The sequence below is a fragment of the Pollachius pollachius genome, assembly GCF_949987615.1.
Source record: "Pollachius pollachius genome assembly, chromosome: 20".
Lineage (NCBI taxonomy): Eukaryota > Metazoa > Chordata > Actinopteri > Gadiformes > Gadidae > Pollachius > Pollachius pollachius.
In genome coordinates this window covers 17,754,555-17,767,054 of record NC_136953.1, presented here as the reverse complement: position 1 = coordinate 17,767,054, position 12,500 = coordinate 17,754,555, and the positions used below count along the sequence as shown (strand labels likewise).

General features: G+C 44.4%; 3 protein-coding genes across 5 annotated transcripts in view; 2 read left to right on the top strand and 1 right to left on the bottom strand.

Annotated features, from left to right (window-relative positions):
• The window catches only part of mtmr1a (myotubularin related protein 1a), a 17,143-nt gene extending 17,018 nt beyond the window's left edge, over positions 1-125 (top strand). For both annotated transcript variants that reach the window (XM_079757935.1, XM_079757934.1), the window contains one exon: positions 1-125. This exon is cut by the window's left edge and continues 192 nt beyond it. The gene's annotated coding sequence lies outside the window, so the exon portion shown is untranslated.
• A 713-nt stretch (positions 126-838) lies between these two features.
• On the bottom strand, positions 839-9,506 carry cd99l2 (CD99 molecule-like 2). The gene is made up of 8 exons (XM_079757764.1): positions 9,274-9,506; positions 8,687-8,749; positions 6,446-6,574; positions 5,611-5,688; positions 4,346-4,390; positions 3,168-3,287; positions 1,823-1,888; positions 839-1,711 (listed from the first exon to the last, which is right to left on the bottom strand). Exons 1-8 carry the CDS (start codon positions 9,356-9,358, stop codon positions 1,650-1,652), a joined length of 648 nt encoding a protein of 215 aa, XP_079613890.1. The 5' UTR covers positions 9,359-9,506; the 3' UTR covers positions 839-1,649.
• Positions 9,507-10,634: 1,128 nt separating this feature from the next.
• The window catches only part of mtm1 (myotubularin 1), a 19,733-nt gene continuing 17,867 nt past the window's right edge, over positions 10,635-12,500 (top strand). For both annotated transcript variants that reach the window (XM_079757937.1, XM_079757936.1), the window contains exon 1: positions 10,635-10,684. The gene's annotated coding sequence lies outside the window, so the exon portion shown is untranslated. The remainder of the gene's footprint in view (positions 10,685-12,500) is intronic.

The following is a 12,500-nucleotide window of genomic DNA, read 5'->3' as shown; positions in this document are numbered from 1 at the left end:
TTCTATTATTATTATGGGAAAGCGTTTCCCTCTGACTCCAGTTTGTACCAGTTTGTACCAGTTGTTCCTGTTCTCATGTATTTGATCCATTCCCACAGCAATAAAGGTTTCCAAATGTTAACCTCCATGGCACCTTGGATCCCTGTTACATTCATACATTCATTTGTTCCCTGAACAAGGGTTAGGGTCAGGCTCCTCGTGACCCCTGACCCCGCCTCCTTCATCGTCCACAGCTCACAGTTCACTGGCCCCCCCTTTGGGGACCTTCCTCTTGATTCACCTCGTTGTAATCTCGTCTTAGTGTCTGGCTGATGTTCACCTCCTACAGTGTTTGTGTTGTTTACTCGGTGGATTCTGAAGTGTTGCCATTTATCAAATAAATTATTCACTGATTCACCAAACTCCAGCCTGAACACTGCAGCTCTGGTGTGTGTTCCCAGCATGCTCTGGTGTGTGTTCCCAGCATGCTCTGGTGTGTGTTCCCAGCATGCTCTTGGGCATACTGGTTGTTTATGTTAATAGGCTGTGCTATTGATGTCTAATTGTACTTCTTAAAGAGAGCCAGTGCTTTGTATAATTTATTGTTACAATACAGCTGTAGTTCTGCTGGTGTTGTGGTGGTTGTACTAAGTAGAGAGCTCAATGCAATAACACATTCTACATGTAGGTCCAATAGTTGAGCAGCATCAGTTTGGACAACAGACTTTATTCGGCACAATAGTATATTACTTCTGTAAGTGGTTCATTCCATTCACTGGTTAACAATGTGAGTTGATGTCGTGGACAGCAGAGTCAACATTTGGCCCTCCATGTTTGGGCTCACTTCTACTTTGATTATATGCATTAGTTAGTTTTGGTTAGTAGTTTTTATCTATCTATTATTATAGGGTTAGGGTTATGGTTTATCTTGTTTAAAGGTCCAACGTGTAGAATTGACTGGTGAGGTTGAAGCCTGTACTGGCCTGGCCTGGCATGGCCTGGCCCTGTGGTGGCCCTGTGGTGGCCCTGTGGTGGCCCTGTGGTGGCCCTGGGCTGGCCTGGCACGGCCTGGCCCTGGCCCTGTGGGGGCCTGGCCCTGGCCTGGCCCTGTGGTGGCCTGGCCTGGCCTGGCCCTGTGGTGGCCTGGCCCTGGCCTGGCCTGGCCCTGGCCTGGCTCTGGCCGTGCAGTGTTCTAGTGAAGCCCCTATCACTATAGGCGACCCTGTAGACTTTAGAGTCTGTGGACCAGGACCTGGGGGGTTTGTGGACCAGGTCCAGAGCCAAGACCACTTCAGTGTACAGACTGCGCATCCAATGAACGCTCCGGGATCTCCCACGGGGAACAGGAAGTTAGCAGCAGTCATCCAATGAACCCACCGGGATCTCCCACGGGGAACAGGAAGTAACCAGCATTCAGTGTTGGTTTGCTTCCATTTCTTTTTTGCCTTTTTCTGAGAATCCATTAATTTTAAGCTGCTTGTTATTTACAGTGTAAACATCCTTTAATCGTCCACATGTACATGAGCTCCAGTCAGCAGTTGAACCATAATACCACGTCAGCAGAGCTGATTGTGTGTGTGTGTCTGGGTGTGTGTGTCTGGGTGTGTCAGGGTGTGTGAGGGTGTGTGAGGGTGTGTCTGGGTGTGTGAGGGTGTGTGAGGGTGTGTGTGTTAAACGGTGTTGTCTTCACTTGGCGATAGCTCAGCCTTGGTTTCCATCAGCGACTGTTGAACTGGAGAAGGAAACAAAAATAAATCGAAGAGAACTTCCTTCCTTATGACCAACCACTGAATGGACCGTTATCCGTTATGAATGAGTGAACGGTGTCCATGCAGATCCTCACCTGGTGGTTCGGTGGCCACCACAGCGTCGGGGGCCCCTGACTTCATCACGTCCACGTTGAGACTCTCTGTGGACACACAGGACTCAGTCAGACTCTGTGGACACAGGACTCAGTCGTAGTCCTTAGTCAGACTCAGGGCTGTGATAATGTTCAGTCAGGGCTCCTGTGATAACGTTCTGTGATAACGTTCAGTCAGGGCTCCTGTGATAACGTTCAGTCACTCAGGGCTCCTGTGATAACGTTCACTCAGGGCTCCTGTGATAACGTTCAGTCACTCAGGGCTCCTGTGATAACGTTCACTCAGGGCTCCTGTGATAACGTTCAGTCACTCAGGGCTCCTGTGATAACGTTCACTCAGGGCTCCTGTGATAACGTTCACTCAGGGCCCCTGTGATAACGTTTACTCAGGGCTCCTGTGATAACGTTCACTCAGGGCTCCTGTGATAACGTTCACTCAGGGCTCCTGTGATAACGTTCAGTCACTCAGGGCTCCTGTGATAACGTTCACTCAGGGCTCCTGTGATAACGTTCACTCAGGGCTCCTGTGATAACGTTCAGTCACTCAGGGCTCCTGTGATAACGTTCACTCAGGGCTCCTGTGATAACGTTCAGTCACTCAGGGCTCCTGTGATAACGTTCACTCAGGGCTCCTGTGATAACGTTCAATCACTCAGGGTCCTGTGATAACGTTCGGTCACTCAGGGCTCCTGTGATAACGTTCAGTCACTCAGGGCTCCTGTGATAACGTTCACTCAGGGCTCCTGTGATAACGTTCAGTCACTCAGGGCTCCTGTGATAACGTTCACTCAGGGCTCCTGTGATAACGTTCAGTCACTCAGGGCTCCTGTGATAACGTTCAGTCACTCAGGGCTCCTGTGATAACGTTCACTCAGGGCTCCTGTGATAACGTTCAGTCACTCAGGGCTCCTGTGATAACGTTCACTCAGGGCTCCTGTGATAACGTTCAGTCACTCAGGGCTCCTGTGATAACGTTCACTCAGGGCTCCTGTGATAACGTTCAGTCACTCAGGGCTGCTGTGATAACGTTCACTCAGGGCTCCTGTGATAACGTTCAGTCACTCAGGGCTCCTGTGATAACGTCCTGTGATAACGTTCAGTCACTCAGGGCTCCTGTGATAACGTCCTGTGATAACGTTCAGTCAGGGCTCCTGTGATAACGTTCACTCAGGGCTCCTGTGATAACGTTCAGTCACTCAGGGCTCCTGTGATAACGTCCTGTGATAACGTTCAGTCAGGGCTCCTGTGATAACGTCCTGTGATAACGTTCAGCCAGGGCTCCTGTGATAAAGTCAGACTGAGCTTCAGCGTCCAGAAGGTTCCTCACGCTGGATCCCGAAGCACAGCTTCTTCTTCTGGTACGAGATGTAGCTGGTGACTGCCCCCACGAGCGCAATGGCAACCGCACTCACGATGCCCCCGATGGTTCCCACCTCTGCCCCGGAGCCTGGGGAACAACCAGTCATCAGACACCAGTCAACCAGTCAACCACACCATTAGACCAGTAAACCACACCAGTAGACCAGTCAACCACACCATTAGACGAGTCAACCACACCAGTAGACCAGTAAACCACACCAGTAGACCAGTCAACCACACCATTAGACCAGTAAACCACACCAGTCAACCAGTCAACCACACCAGTAGACCGGTAAACCACACCAGTCATCCAGTCAACCACACCAGTAGACCAATAAACCACACCAGTCAACCAGTCAACCACACCATTAGACCAGTAAACCACACCAGTAGACCAGTAAACCACACCAACCAACCAGTGAACCACACCATTAGACCAGTAAACCACACCATTAGACCAGTAAACCACACCAGTGAACCAGTCAACCACACCAGTAGACCAGTAAACCACACCAGTGAACCACACCAGTAGACCAGTAAACCACACCAGTAGACCAATAAACCACACCAGTGAACCAGTGAACCACACCAGTAGACCAGTGAACCACACCAGCCAACCAGTGAACCACACCAGTAGACCAGTGAACCACACCAGCCAACCAGTGAACCACACCATTAGACCAGTAAACCACACCAATGAACCACACCAGTAGACCAGTAAACCACACCAGTAGACCAGTGAACCACACCAGTAAACCAGTTAACTACACCAGTAAACCACACCAGTGAACCAGTAGACCACACCAGTAAACCACAGCAGACACACAGTAAACCAGTGAACCACACCAGTGAACCAGTTAACCACACCAGACAGACAGTAAACCACAGCAGACACACAGTAAACCAGTAAACCACATCAGACACACAGTAAACCAGTAAACCACATCAGACACACAGTAAACCAGTAAACCACATCAGACACACAGTAAACCAGTAAACCACAGTAGACACACAGTAAACCACATCAGACACACAGTAAACCAGTAAACCACAGCAGACACACAGTAAACCAGTAAACCACACCAGTAAACCACAGCAGACACACAGTAAACCAGTAAAGCAGTAAAGCAGTAAAGCACAGGTTACCAGTTAGATCGGTTTGGCCTTTCTTTCCATCGCTGGGTTGGTTGCCTAGTGATAAACAGGACAAAGAGTAGAGCCGAGTCGGGTTTGTTGTATCCTGATGTTTAGATGCATTATGTAAACTGATTTAGGGACTTTGATCTTAATGCAAGATGAGCCTCATTAGTTGATAAGGACGCCTGACACATCTCTCTACCTCGTTAGTCCTCGTTAGTCTACATGAACACTTCAGACCTCTCAGAATGTTGGACAGTTCTCCCACCCTCCTCAACCTGAAGCTCAGACCATTACAAAGGATTCATCAAAGTCCATACTGGTGATTGAAATACTGGTGGGATACTGGTGAGATAAGGATGAGTGGCGTGAGATACTGGTGAGACACTAGATCGATACTGGAGAGATACTGGTGGGATACTGGAGAGATACTGGTGAGAGCTCTAGTGATGGTGGCTATGTGCTGGTGAGAGCTCTAGTGATGGTGGCTATGGGCTGGTGGGAGCTCTAGTGATGGTGGCTATGGGCTGGTGAGAGCTCTAGTGATGGTGTCTATGGGCTGGTGAGAGCTCTAGTGATGGTGGCTATGGTCTGTTGGGAGCTCTAGTGATGGTGGCTATGGGCTGGTGAGAGCTCTAGTGATGGTGTCTATGGGCTGGCTGGAGCTCTAGTGATGGTGGCTATGGGCTGGTGAGAGCTCTAGTGATGGTGGCTATGGGCTGGTGGGAGCTCTAGTGATGGTGGCTATGGGCTGGTGAGAGCTCTAGTGATGGTGGCAATGGGCTGGTGAGAGCTCTAGTGATGGTGGCTATGGGCTGGTGAGAGCTCTAGTGATGGTAGCTATGGGCTGGTGAGAGCTCTAGTGATGGTAGCTATGGGCTGGTGAGAGCTCTAGTGATGGTGGCTATGGGCTGGTGAGAGCTCTAGTGATGGTGATGTTGGCTTTTGGCTGGTGAGAGCTCTAGTGGTGGTGGCTATGGGCTGGTGAGAGCTCTAGTGATGGTGCTGATGGCTATGGGCTGGTGAAAGCTCTAGTGATGGTGCTAATGGCTATGGGCTGGTGAGAGCTCTAGTGATGGTGCTGATGGCTATGGGCTGGTGAGAGCTCTAGTGATGGTGGCTATGGGCTGGTGAGAGCTCTAGTGATGGTGGCTATGGGCTGGTGAGAGCTCTAGTGATAGTGGCTATGGGCTGGTGAGAGCTCTAGTGATGGTGGCTATGGGCTGGTGAGAGCTCTAATGATGGTGCTGATGGCTATGGGCTGGTGGGCCTACCTCCCTGGTCCTTTCTGTTGGGTATCTCAGGTTTGTCATTGCCGGGCAGAAGGGCATCAGCCAAATCAAAGTCATTGCCTGAAAAGAAGTAAACGTCAAAGGTTGAAGATCCTGGAGGTAACTTGGTGTCGAGAAGAGACCTGAGAGCAGTAGTGTGGTGTGATCCATACACCAGCCCCCACAGAGCATCAGACAGCGCTTGGCTGCTCCCTTCAGTTCATATTAACGTGGAGACACTATGGGAAGGCAAAGGAGCCCATTTGTTTAAGAGCAGGACTCTGGGCCGCAGAGCGGGAAGAGCTGCTAGGAGCTGGGAGGGGCTGGCACTCAAACCCCTGGAGGTCAACCAGAAGAATCAGAGGTCAAGAACAGTTGACCCTCTGAAACCAGTGCGTTTGTCTAATGACAACGAATCAGACCTATATATATATACATATATATATATATTAGGGCTTTTAAAATTAGCGCGAATATAACGCATTAACTCAATCTTATATTAATTATATTATAAATACTTATATTTATACATATAATGATATATGTTTATATGTACTTATAAATATATATGCATATATATGTATATATATGTCTATAAATATTTAAATATATACACATTTCAGAATCTGTGTTTTCTTGATTTTTTAATAATGGTAAAATAGGTCCCGTGTGATGACAATTCTGTACACATCAAACAATTATAGTTTGGAATGTGTAATGCCTTACATATAAAACACACACAGACACACACACACACAAACCACACACACACACACTCACACATACACACACACAAACACTCATATTGAAGTAGCTCTTCCCGGGGGCGGGGTCTCACCGGGCCGGGGCGTGGCCGGTCGGCGGGGCGGGGTCTCACCGGGCCGGGGCGTGGCCGGTCGGCGGGGCGTGTCCGGCCCCTTGGGATTGGTTGGCAGGAGGCTGGGAGGGGCTTTGGTGGTTCGGCCGTCTGTGGAGGAGAACGCATCCGCATGTTACCTGGTTAGTGCTATACATAGTGTTGTACATAGTGTTATACATAGTGTTATACATAGTGTTATACATAGTGCTATACATAGTGTTATACATAGTGTTATACATAGTGCTATACATAGTGTTATACATAGTGATATACATAGTGCTATACATAGTGTTATACATAGTGCTATACATAGTGCTATACATAGTGTTATACATAGTGTTATACATAGTGTTATACATAGTGTTATACATAGTGCTATACATAGTGCTATACATAGTGCTATACATAGTGTTATACATAGCGTTATACATAGCGCTATACATAGTGTTATACATAGTGCTATACATAGTGTTATACATAGTGTTATACATAGTGTTATACATAGTGCTATACGTAGTGTTAGTCAGATAGTGCTATACATAGTGTTATACATAGTGTTATACATAGTGTTAGTCAGATAGTGTTATACATAGTGTTATACATAGTGTTATACATAGTGCTATACATAGTGCTAAACATAGTGTTATACATAGTGTTGTACATAGTGTTATACATAGTGTTATACATAGTGCTAAACATAGTGTTATACATAGTGTTATACATAGTGTTATACATAGTGCTATACATAGTGTTATACATAGTGCTATACATAGTGTTATACATAGTGGTATACATAGTGTTATACATAGTGTTATACATAGTGCTATACATAGTGTTATACATAGTGCTATACATAGTGTTATACATAGTGTTATACATAGTGCTATACATAGTGTTATACATAGTGTTATACATAGTGTTAGTCAGATAGTGTTATACATAGTGTTATACATAGTGTCATACAGTGTTATACATAGTGCTATACATAGTGTTATACATAGTGCTATACATAGTGTTATACATAGTGCTATACATAGTGCTATACATAGTGTTATACATAGTTTTATACATAGTGTTATACATAGTGCTATACATAGTGCTATACATAGTGTTATACATAGTGTTATACATAGTGCTATACATAGTGTTATACATAGTGTTATACATAGTGCTATACATAGTGTTATACATAGTGTTATGCATAGTGCTATACATAGTGCTATACGTAGTGTTAGTCAGATAGTGCTATACATAGTGTTATACATAGTGTTATACATAGTGTTAGTCAGATAGTGTTATACATAGTGTTATACATAGTATTATACATAGTGCTATACATAGTGCTAAACATAGTGTTATACATAGTGTTATACATAGTGTTATACATAGTGCTATACATAGTGTTATACATAGTGTTATACATAGTGCTATAAATAGTGTTATACATAGTGGTATACATAGTGTTATACATAGTGTTATACATAGTGCTATACATAGTGTTATACATAGTGCTATACATAGTGTTATACATAGTGTTATACATAGTGCTATACATAGTGTTATACATAGTGTTATACATAGTGTTATACATAGTGCTATACATAGTGTTATACATAGTGATATACATAGTGCTATACATAGTGTTATACATAGTGCTATACATAGTGTTATACATAGTGTTATACGTAATGCTATAAGGTAATGTTAGTGTTAAAGATCGGGTTATACATAGTGCTATAAGGTTAAGTTAGTGTTATACATAGTGCTATAAGGTAATGTTAGTGTTAAAGATCGGGTTATACATAGTGCTATAAGGTTATGTTAGAGTTATAGATTGTGTTATACGTAGTGCTATAAGGTAATGTTAGTGTTAAAGATCGGGTTATACATTGTGCTATAAGGTAATGTTAGTGTTAAAGATCGGGTTATACATTGTGCTATAAGGTAATGTTAGTGTTAAAGATCGGGTTATACATTGTGCTATAAGGTTATGTTAGAGTTATAGATTGTGTTATACGTAGTGCTATAAGGTAATGTTAGTGTTATACATTGTGCTATAAGGTAATGTTAGTGTTATACATTGTGCTATAAGGTAATGTTAGTGTTATACATAGTGCTGTAAGGTAATGTTAGTGTTAAAGATCGGGTTATACATCGTGCTTCAAGGTGTTAGTGTTCCATAGCAACATATTGATTTGATATACAGGTTCCTCTACTCACGAGCTGTGGGCGGGACCTCGGGATCCAGTGCGTCTTCCAGGCTGAAGTCACCCTGAGAGAGAACTGGCACAGGAAGAATTACAACCAATAAGAAAAATAAAGTACCAATAGATATTGATTTGTAATCAATAGACGGCTCCATATACCTAATTCTGTGTGTCTGTGTGTATCTGTGTCTGTTTGTGTGTGAGTCTGTGTGTCTGTCTGTGTGTCTGTTTGTGTGTGTGTGTGTGTGTGTGTGTGTGTGTGTGTCTCAGTGGACTGGCTGAGGGGTGAACTAACAAGAAGAAGAAAGTTGTAATTGTTGTAACTTCTCCTTGGAAACAACATCCATGCTTTATTATGGTGATGGTGTGATGGAGGTGGTGGAGGTGAGATTTTGATGGAGGTGATGTGGTGATGGTGTTATGGTCTGTTCAGGTGATGGAGTTGATGCTAAGATGGGTGTGGTGGTGTGATGGGTGTGGTGATTTGATGGTGTGATGGTTTCGGAGGGGGTAGCGGTCTTGTTCGGGTTCTGGTTCTGATTCGGGTTTGGGTTCACCTCAGCTAACCGAAGCTGTAGACAACAGACATAAGCGCCCTACCTCCCGCTGTGAGGACGGACTGCAGCAGGAGCAGGCACCATGCCGAGCACTTCACCATGGCGTCGAAGCCACGAGAGCGACGCATATACCGGAGAAGGTCACACTGATGGAGCCAACTGGACGGGCGGTGCTAGTCCGGTCTGGGGCCGTCTGGGGTCCTGCGGGCTGCGGTCCGGTCCGTGTGGTGCTAGTCCGGTCTAAGGCCTGGGTCCTGCGGGCTGCGGGTCCCTGTGTTATGGTCCGCTCTGGGGTCCTGCGGCAGGCTGTGGCTGTGAGCACAAAGAGCTGCTGGCTGCAGGGCGGGTCCTTATGTCGGGATCACAGCGCATCACCAACAGCAGCCCGTTCCGCGGGACACTTTCTGCACGATTCATCTGAAGCCCATTATTATTATAAGGAGATATTATTAGGAAAATAATAATTATTAAAAACCAATGTCCGTTTTCTAGGTGTAAATATAAATAATATATATATATAGAGCCTCCTCCATATAGAGCCTCCTCTATATGGAGGAGGCTCTATATGAAGGCTCTATATGGAAGCTCTATATAGAGCCTCCTCTATATAGAGCCTCCATGTAGAGCCTCCTCCATATAGAGCCACCTCTATATAGAGCCTCCATATAGAGCCTATATATAGAGCCTCCTCTAAATATAGCTTCCATATAAAGCCTCCATATAGAGCCTCCATATAGAGCCTCCATATAGAGCCTCCTCTATATATAGCTTCCATATAAAGCCTCCATATAGACCCTCCATATAGAGCCTCCATATAGAGCCTCCTCTATATAGAGCTTCCATATAAAGCCTCTATATAGAGCCTCCATATAGAGCCTCCTCTATATAGAGCTTCCCTATAAAGCCTCTATATAGAGCCTCCATATGGAGCCTTCATATAGAGCCTCCATATAGAGCCTTCATATAGAGCCTCAATATGGAGCCTTCATATAGAGCCACCTCTATATAGAGCCTCCATATAGAGCCTTCATATAGAGCCTCCATATGGAGCCTTCATATAGAGCCTCCATATGGAGCCGCCATATGGAGCCGCCATATGGAGCCTCCATATGGAGCCTTTATATAGAGCTATAGAGACATTCAGCTGAATTAAATCAACTACATTGTGTTTTTATCTCCTGAACTTGATAGTTTAATTCTGTAATAGCTGTTCTTTAAGCATACTGGCATTCGTTATAACTAATATTCCTGGATAGACTTATCAGTACAACAATTCTTCAAATATATTCACGTAAATAAACAGTTTCAGTGGCTGGAAATACATTTCCCATAAAGCACTGCGCGGTTAATTTTGACAACTAGCCTATCGACTGCCCCGGATCCGTCACGTGATTTGGCCGGAGTTGTTCCGAGGCTACAGGGAAGCACAGCTACGGAGGAACGCGCTTATCTCGGTAAGTAAATCAATTCGGCTTGCAAATGTATAACATATTTAAGTATGGATATCCTTCAGAGATAGGGCGAATGGATATCAATAGCTGCAAACAAATGAGGACGAATTGGACTTTTCAAAGCTCTCAGTGGGAGTAGGCCTTCCCTGTTTCCTGGTCTGAACTCTTAGGACCAGATGGTCTGACCCGAAACCAAATGGTCTGACCCGACCAGACCGGGGCGGACTACTTTACTAAGTTTAGCTGAGAACTTTGTTGAGAGATCCAGATAGTTACTAAAGATTGACCATAACTGACGTCCCTCGGAAACAGGGAACCGGTCCAGACTGGGCAGGACCACTTTATGAAGGGAATACTAGAATGGTTTCTCCCACGGGCCACACCATGTTCTAATGAAGGCTGCATATCACAGTTATAGTTCATCACAGTGATAGTTCATCACAGGTAGAAATCACAGTTATAGTTCATCACAGTTATAGTTCATCACAGGTAGAGATCACAGTTATAGTTCATCACAGTGATAGTTCATCACAGTGATAGTTAATCACTGGTAGACTTCATCACAGGTAGAGATCACAGTTATAGTTCATCACAGTTATAATTCATCACAGGTAGAGATCACAGTGATAGTTCATCACAGTGATAGTTCATCACAGGTAGACATCATCACAGGTAGAGATCACAATTATAGTTCATCACAGTGATAGTTCATCACAGGTAGACTTCATCACAGGTAGAGATCACAGTTATAGTTCATCACAGTTATAGTTCATCACAGGTAGAGATCACAGTGATAGTTCATCACAGGTAGACTTCATCACAGGTAGAGATCACAGTTATAGTTCATCACAGTTATAGTTCATCACAGGTAGAGATCACAGTTATAGTTCATCACAGTTATAGTCCATCACAGTTATAGTTCATCACAGGTAGACTTCATCACAGGTAGGGAACACAGTTATAGTTCATCACAGTTATAGTTCATCACAGGTAGAGATCACAGTTATAGTTCATCACAGGTAGACTTCCTCACAGGTAGACTTCATCACAGGTAGAGATCACAGTTATAGTTCATCACAGGTAGACTTCATCACAGGTAGACTTCATCACAGGTAGAGATCACAGTTATAGTTCATCACAGTTATAGTTCATCACAGGTAGACTTCATCACAGGTAGAGATCAGTTATAGTTCATCACAATTATAGTTCATCACAGGTGGACTTCATGACAGTTATAGTTAGAACAGTTATAGGTCATAACAATTATTTTTCATAACAGTGGTAGTTCATAACAGTGGTAGTTCATAACAGTGATAGTTTGTAAAAGTGATAGTTCATAAAAGTGATAGTTCATAACAGTTATAGGGCATAACAGTTATAGTTAGATAGATAATGACAGCCTAATGGGCTTGCTAGATAATGGGAGACTTGTCTGTGTACAAACGAGTCCTTTATCAAGGCATCAATATAATATTAATCTTATAACATCCTTAGATCCCTGTGTCAGAGGTGGAGGGAGACATCAGCTGCGCTGTGTTCTTATAGTACTAGTTATGTGCAGTATTGTTCTGTGAGTAAACTGAATATCTCGTTCTAAATAGATCATATTCACATTCCCTGGAAACCTTTCTCTGGTTCTATTTGTGTATCCCGGTAGTTCTTTCTGAGCAGTAGACCTTTAGGAGTAGATGAGCAGGCAGCTCGCGACCAAAAGGCCTAAACACCGTGATAGTAGTCCGCCGTTGAACCAGAACACGGCGCTCCTAAATAACCAATGCATGGGAATTCAGTGGGAACGTCTGAACGGGCTGCCTCGACA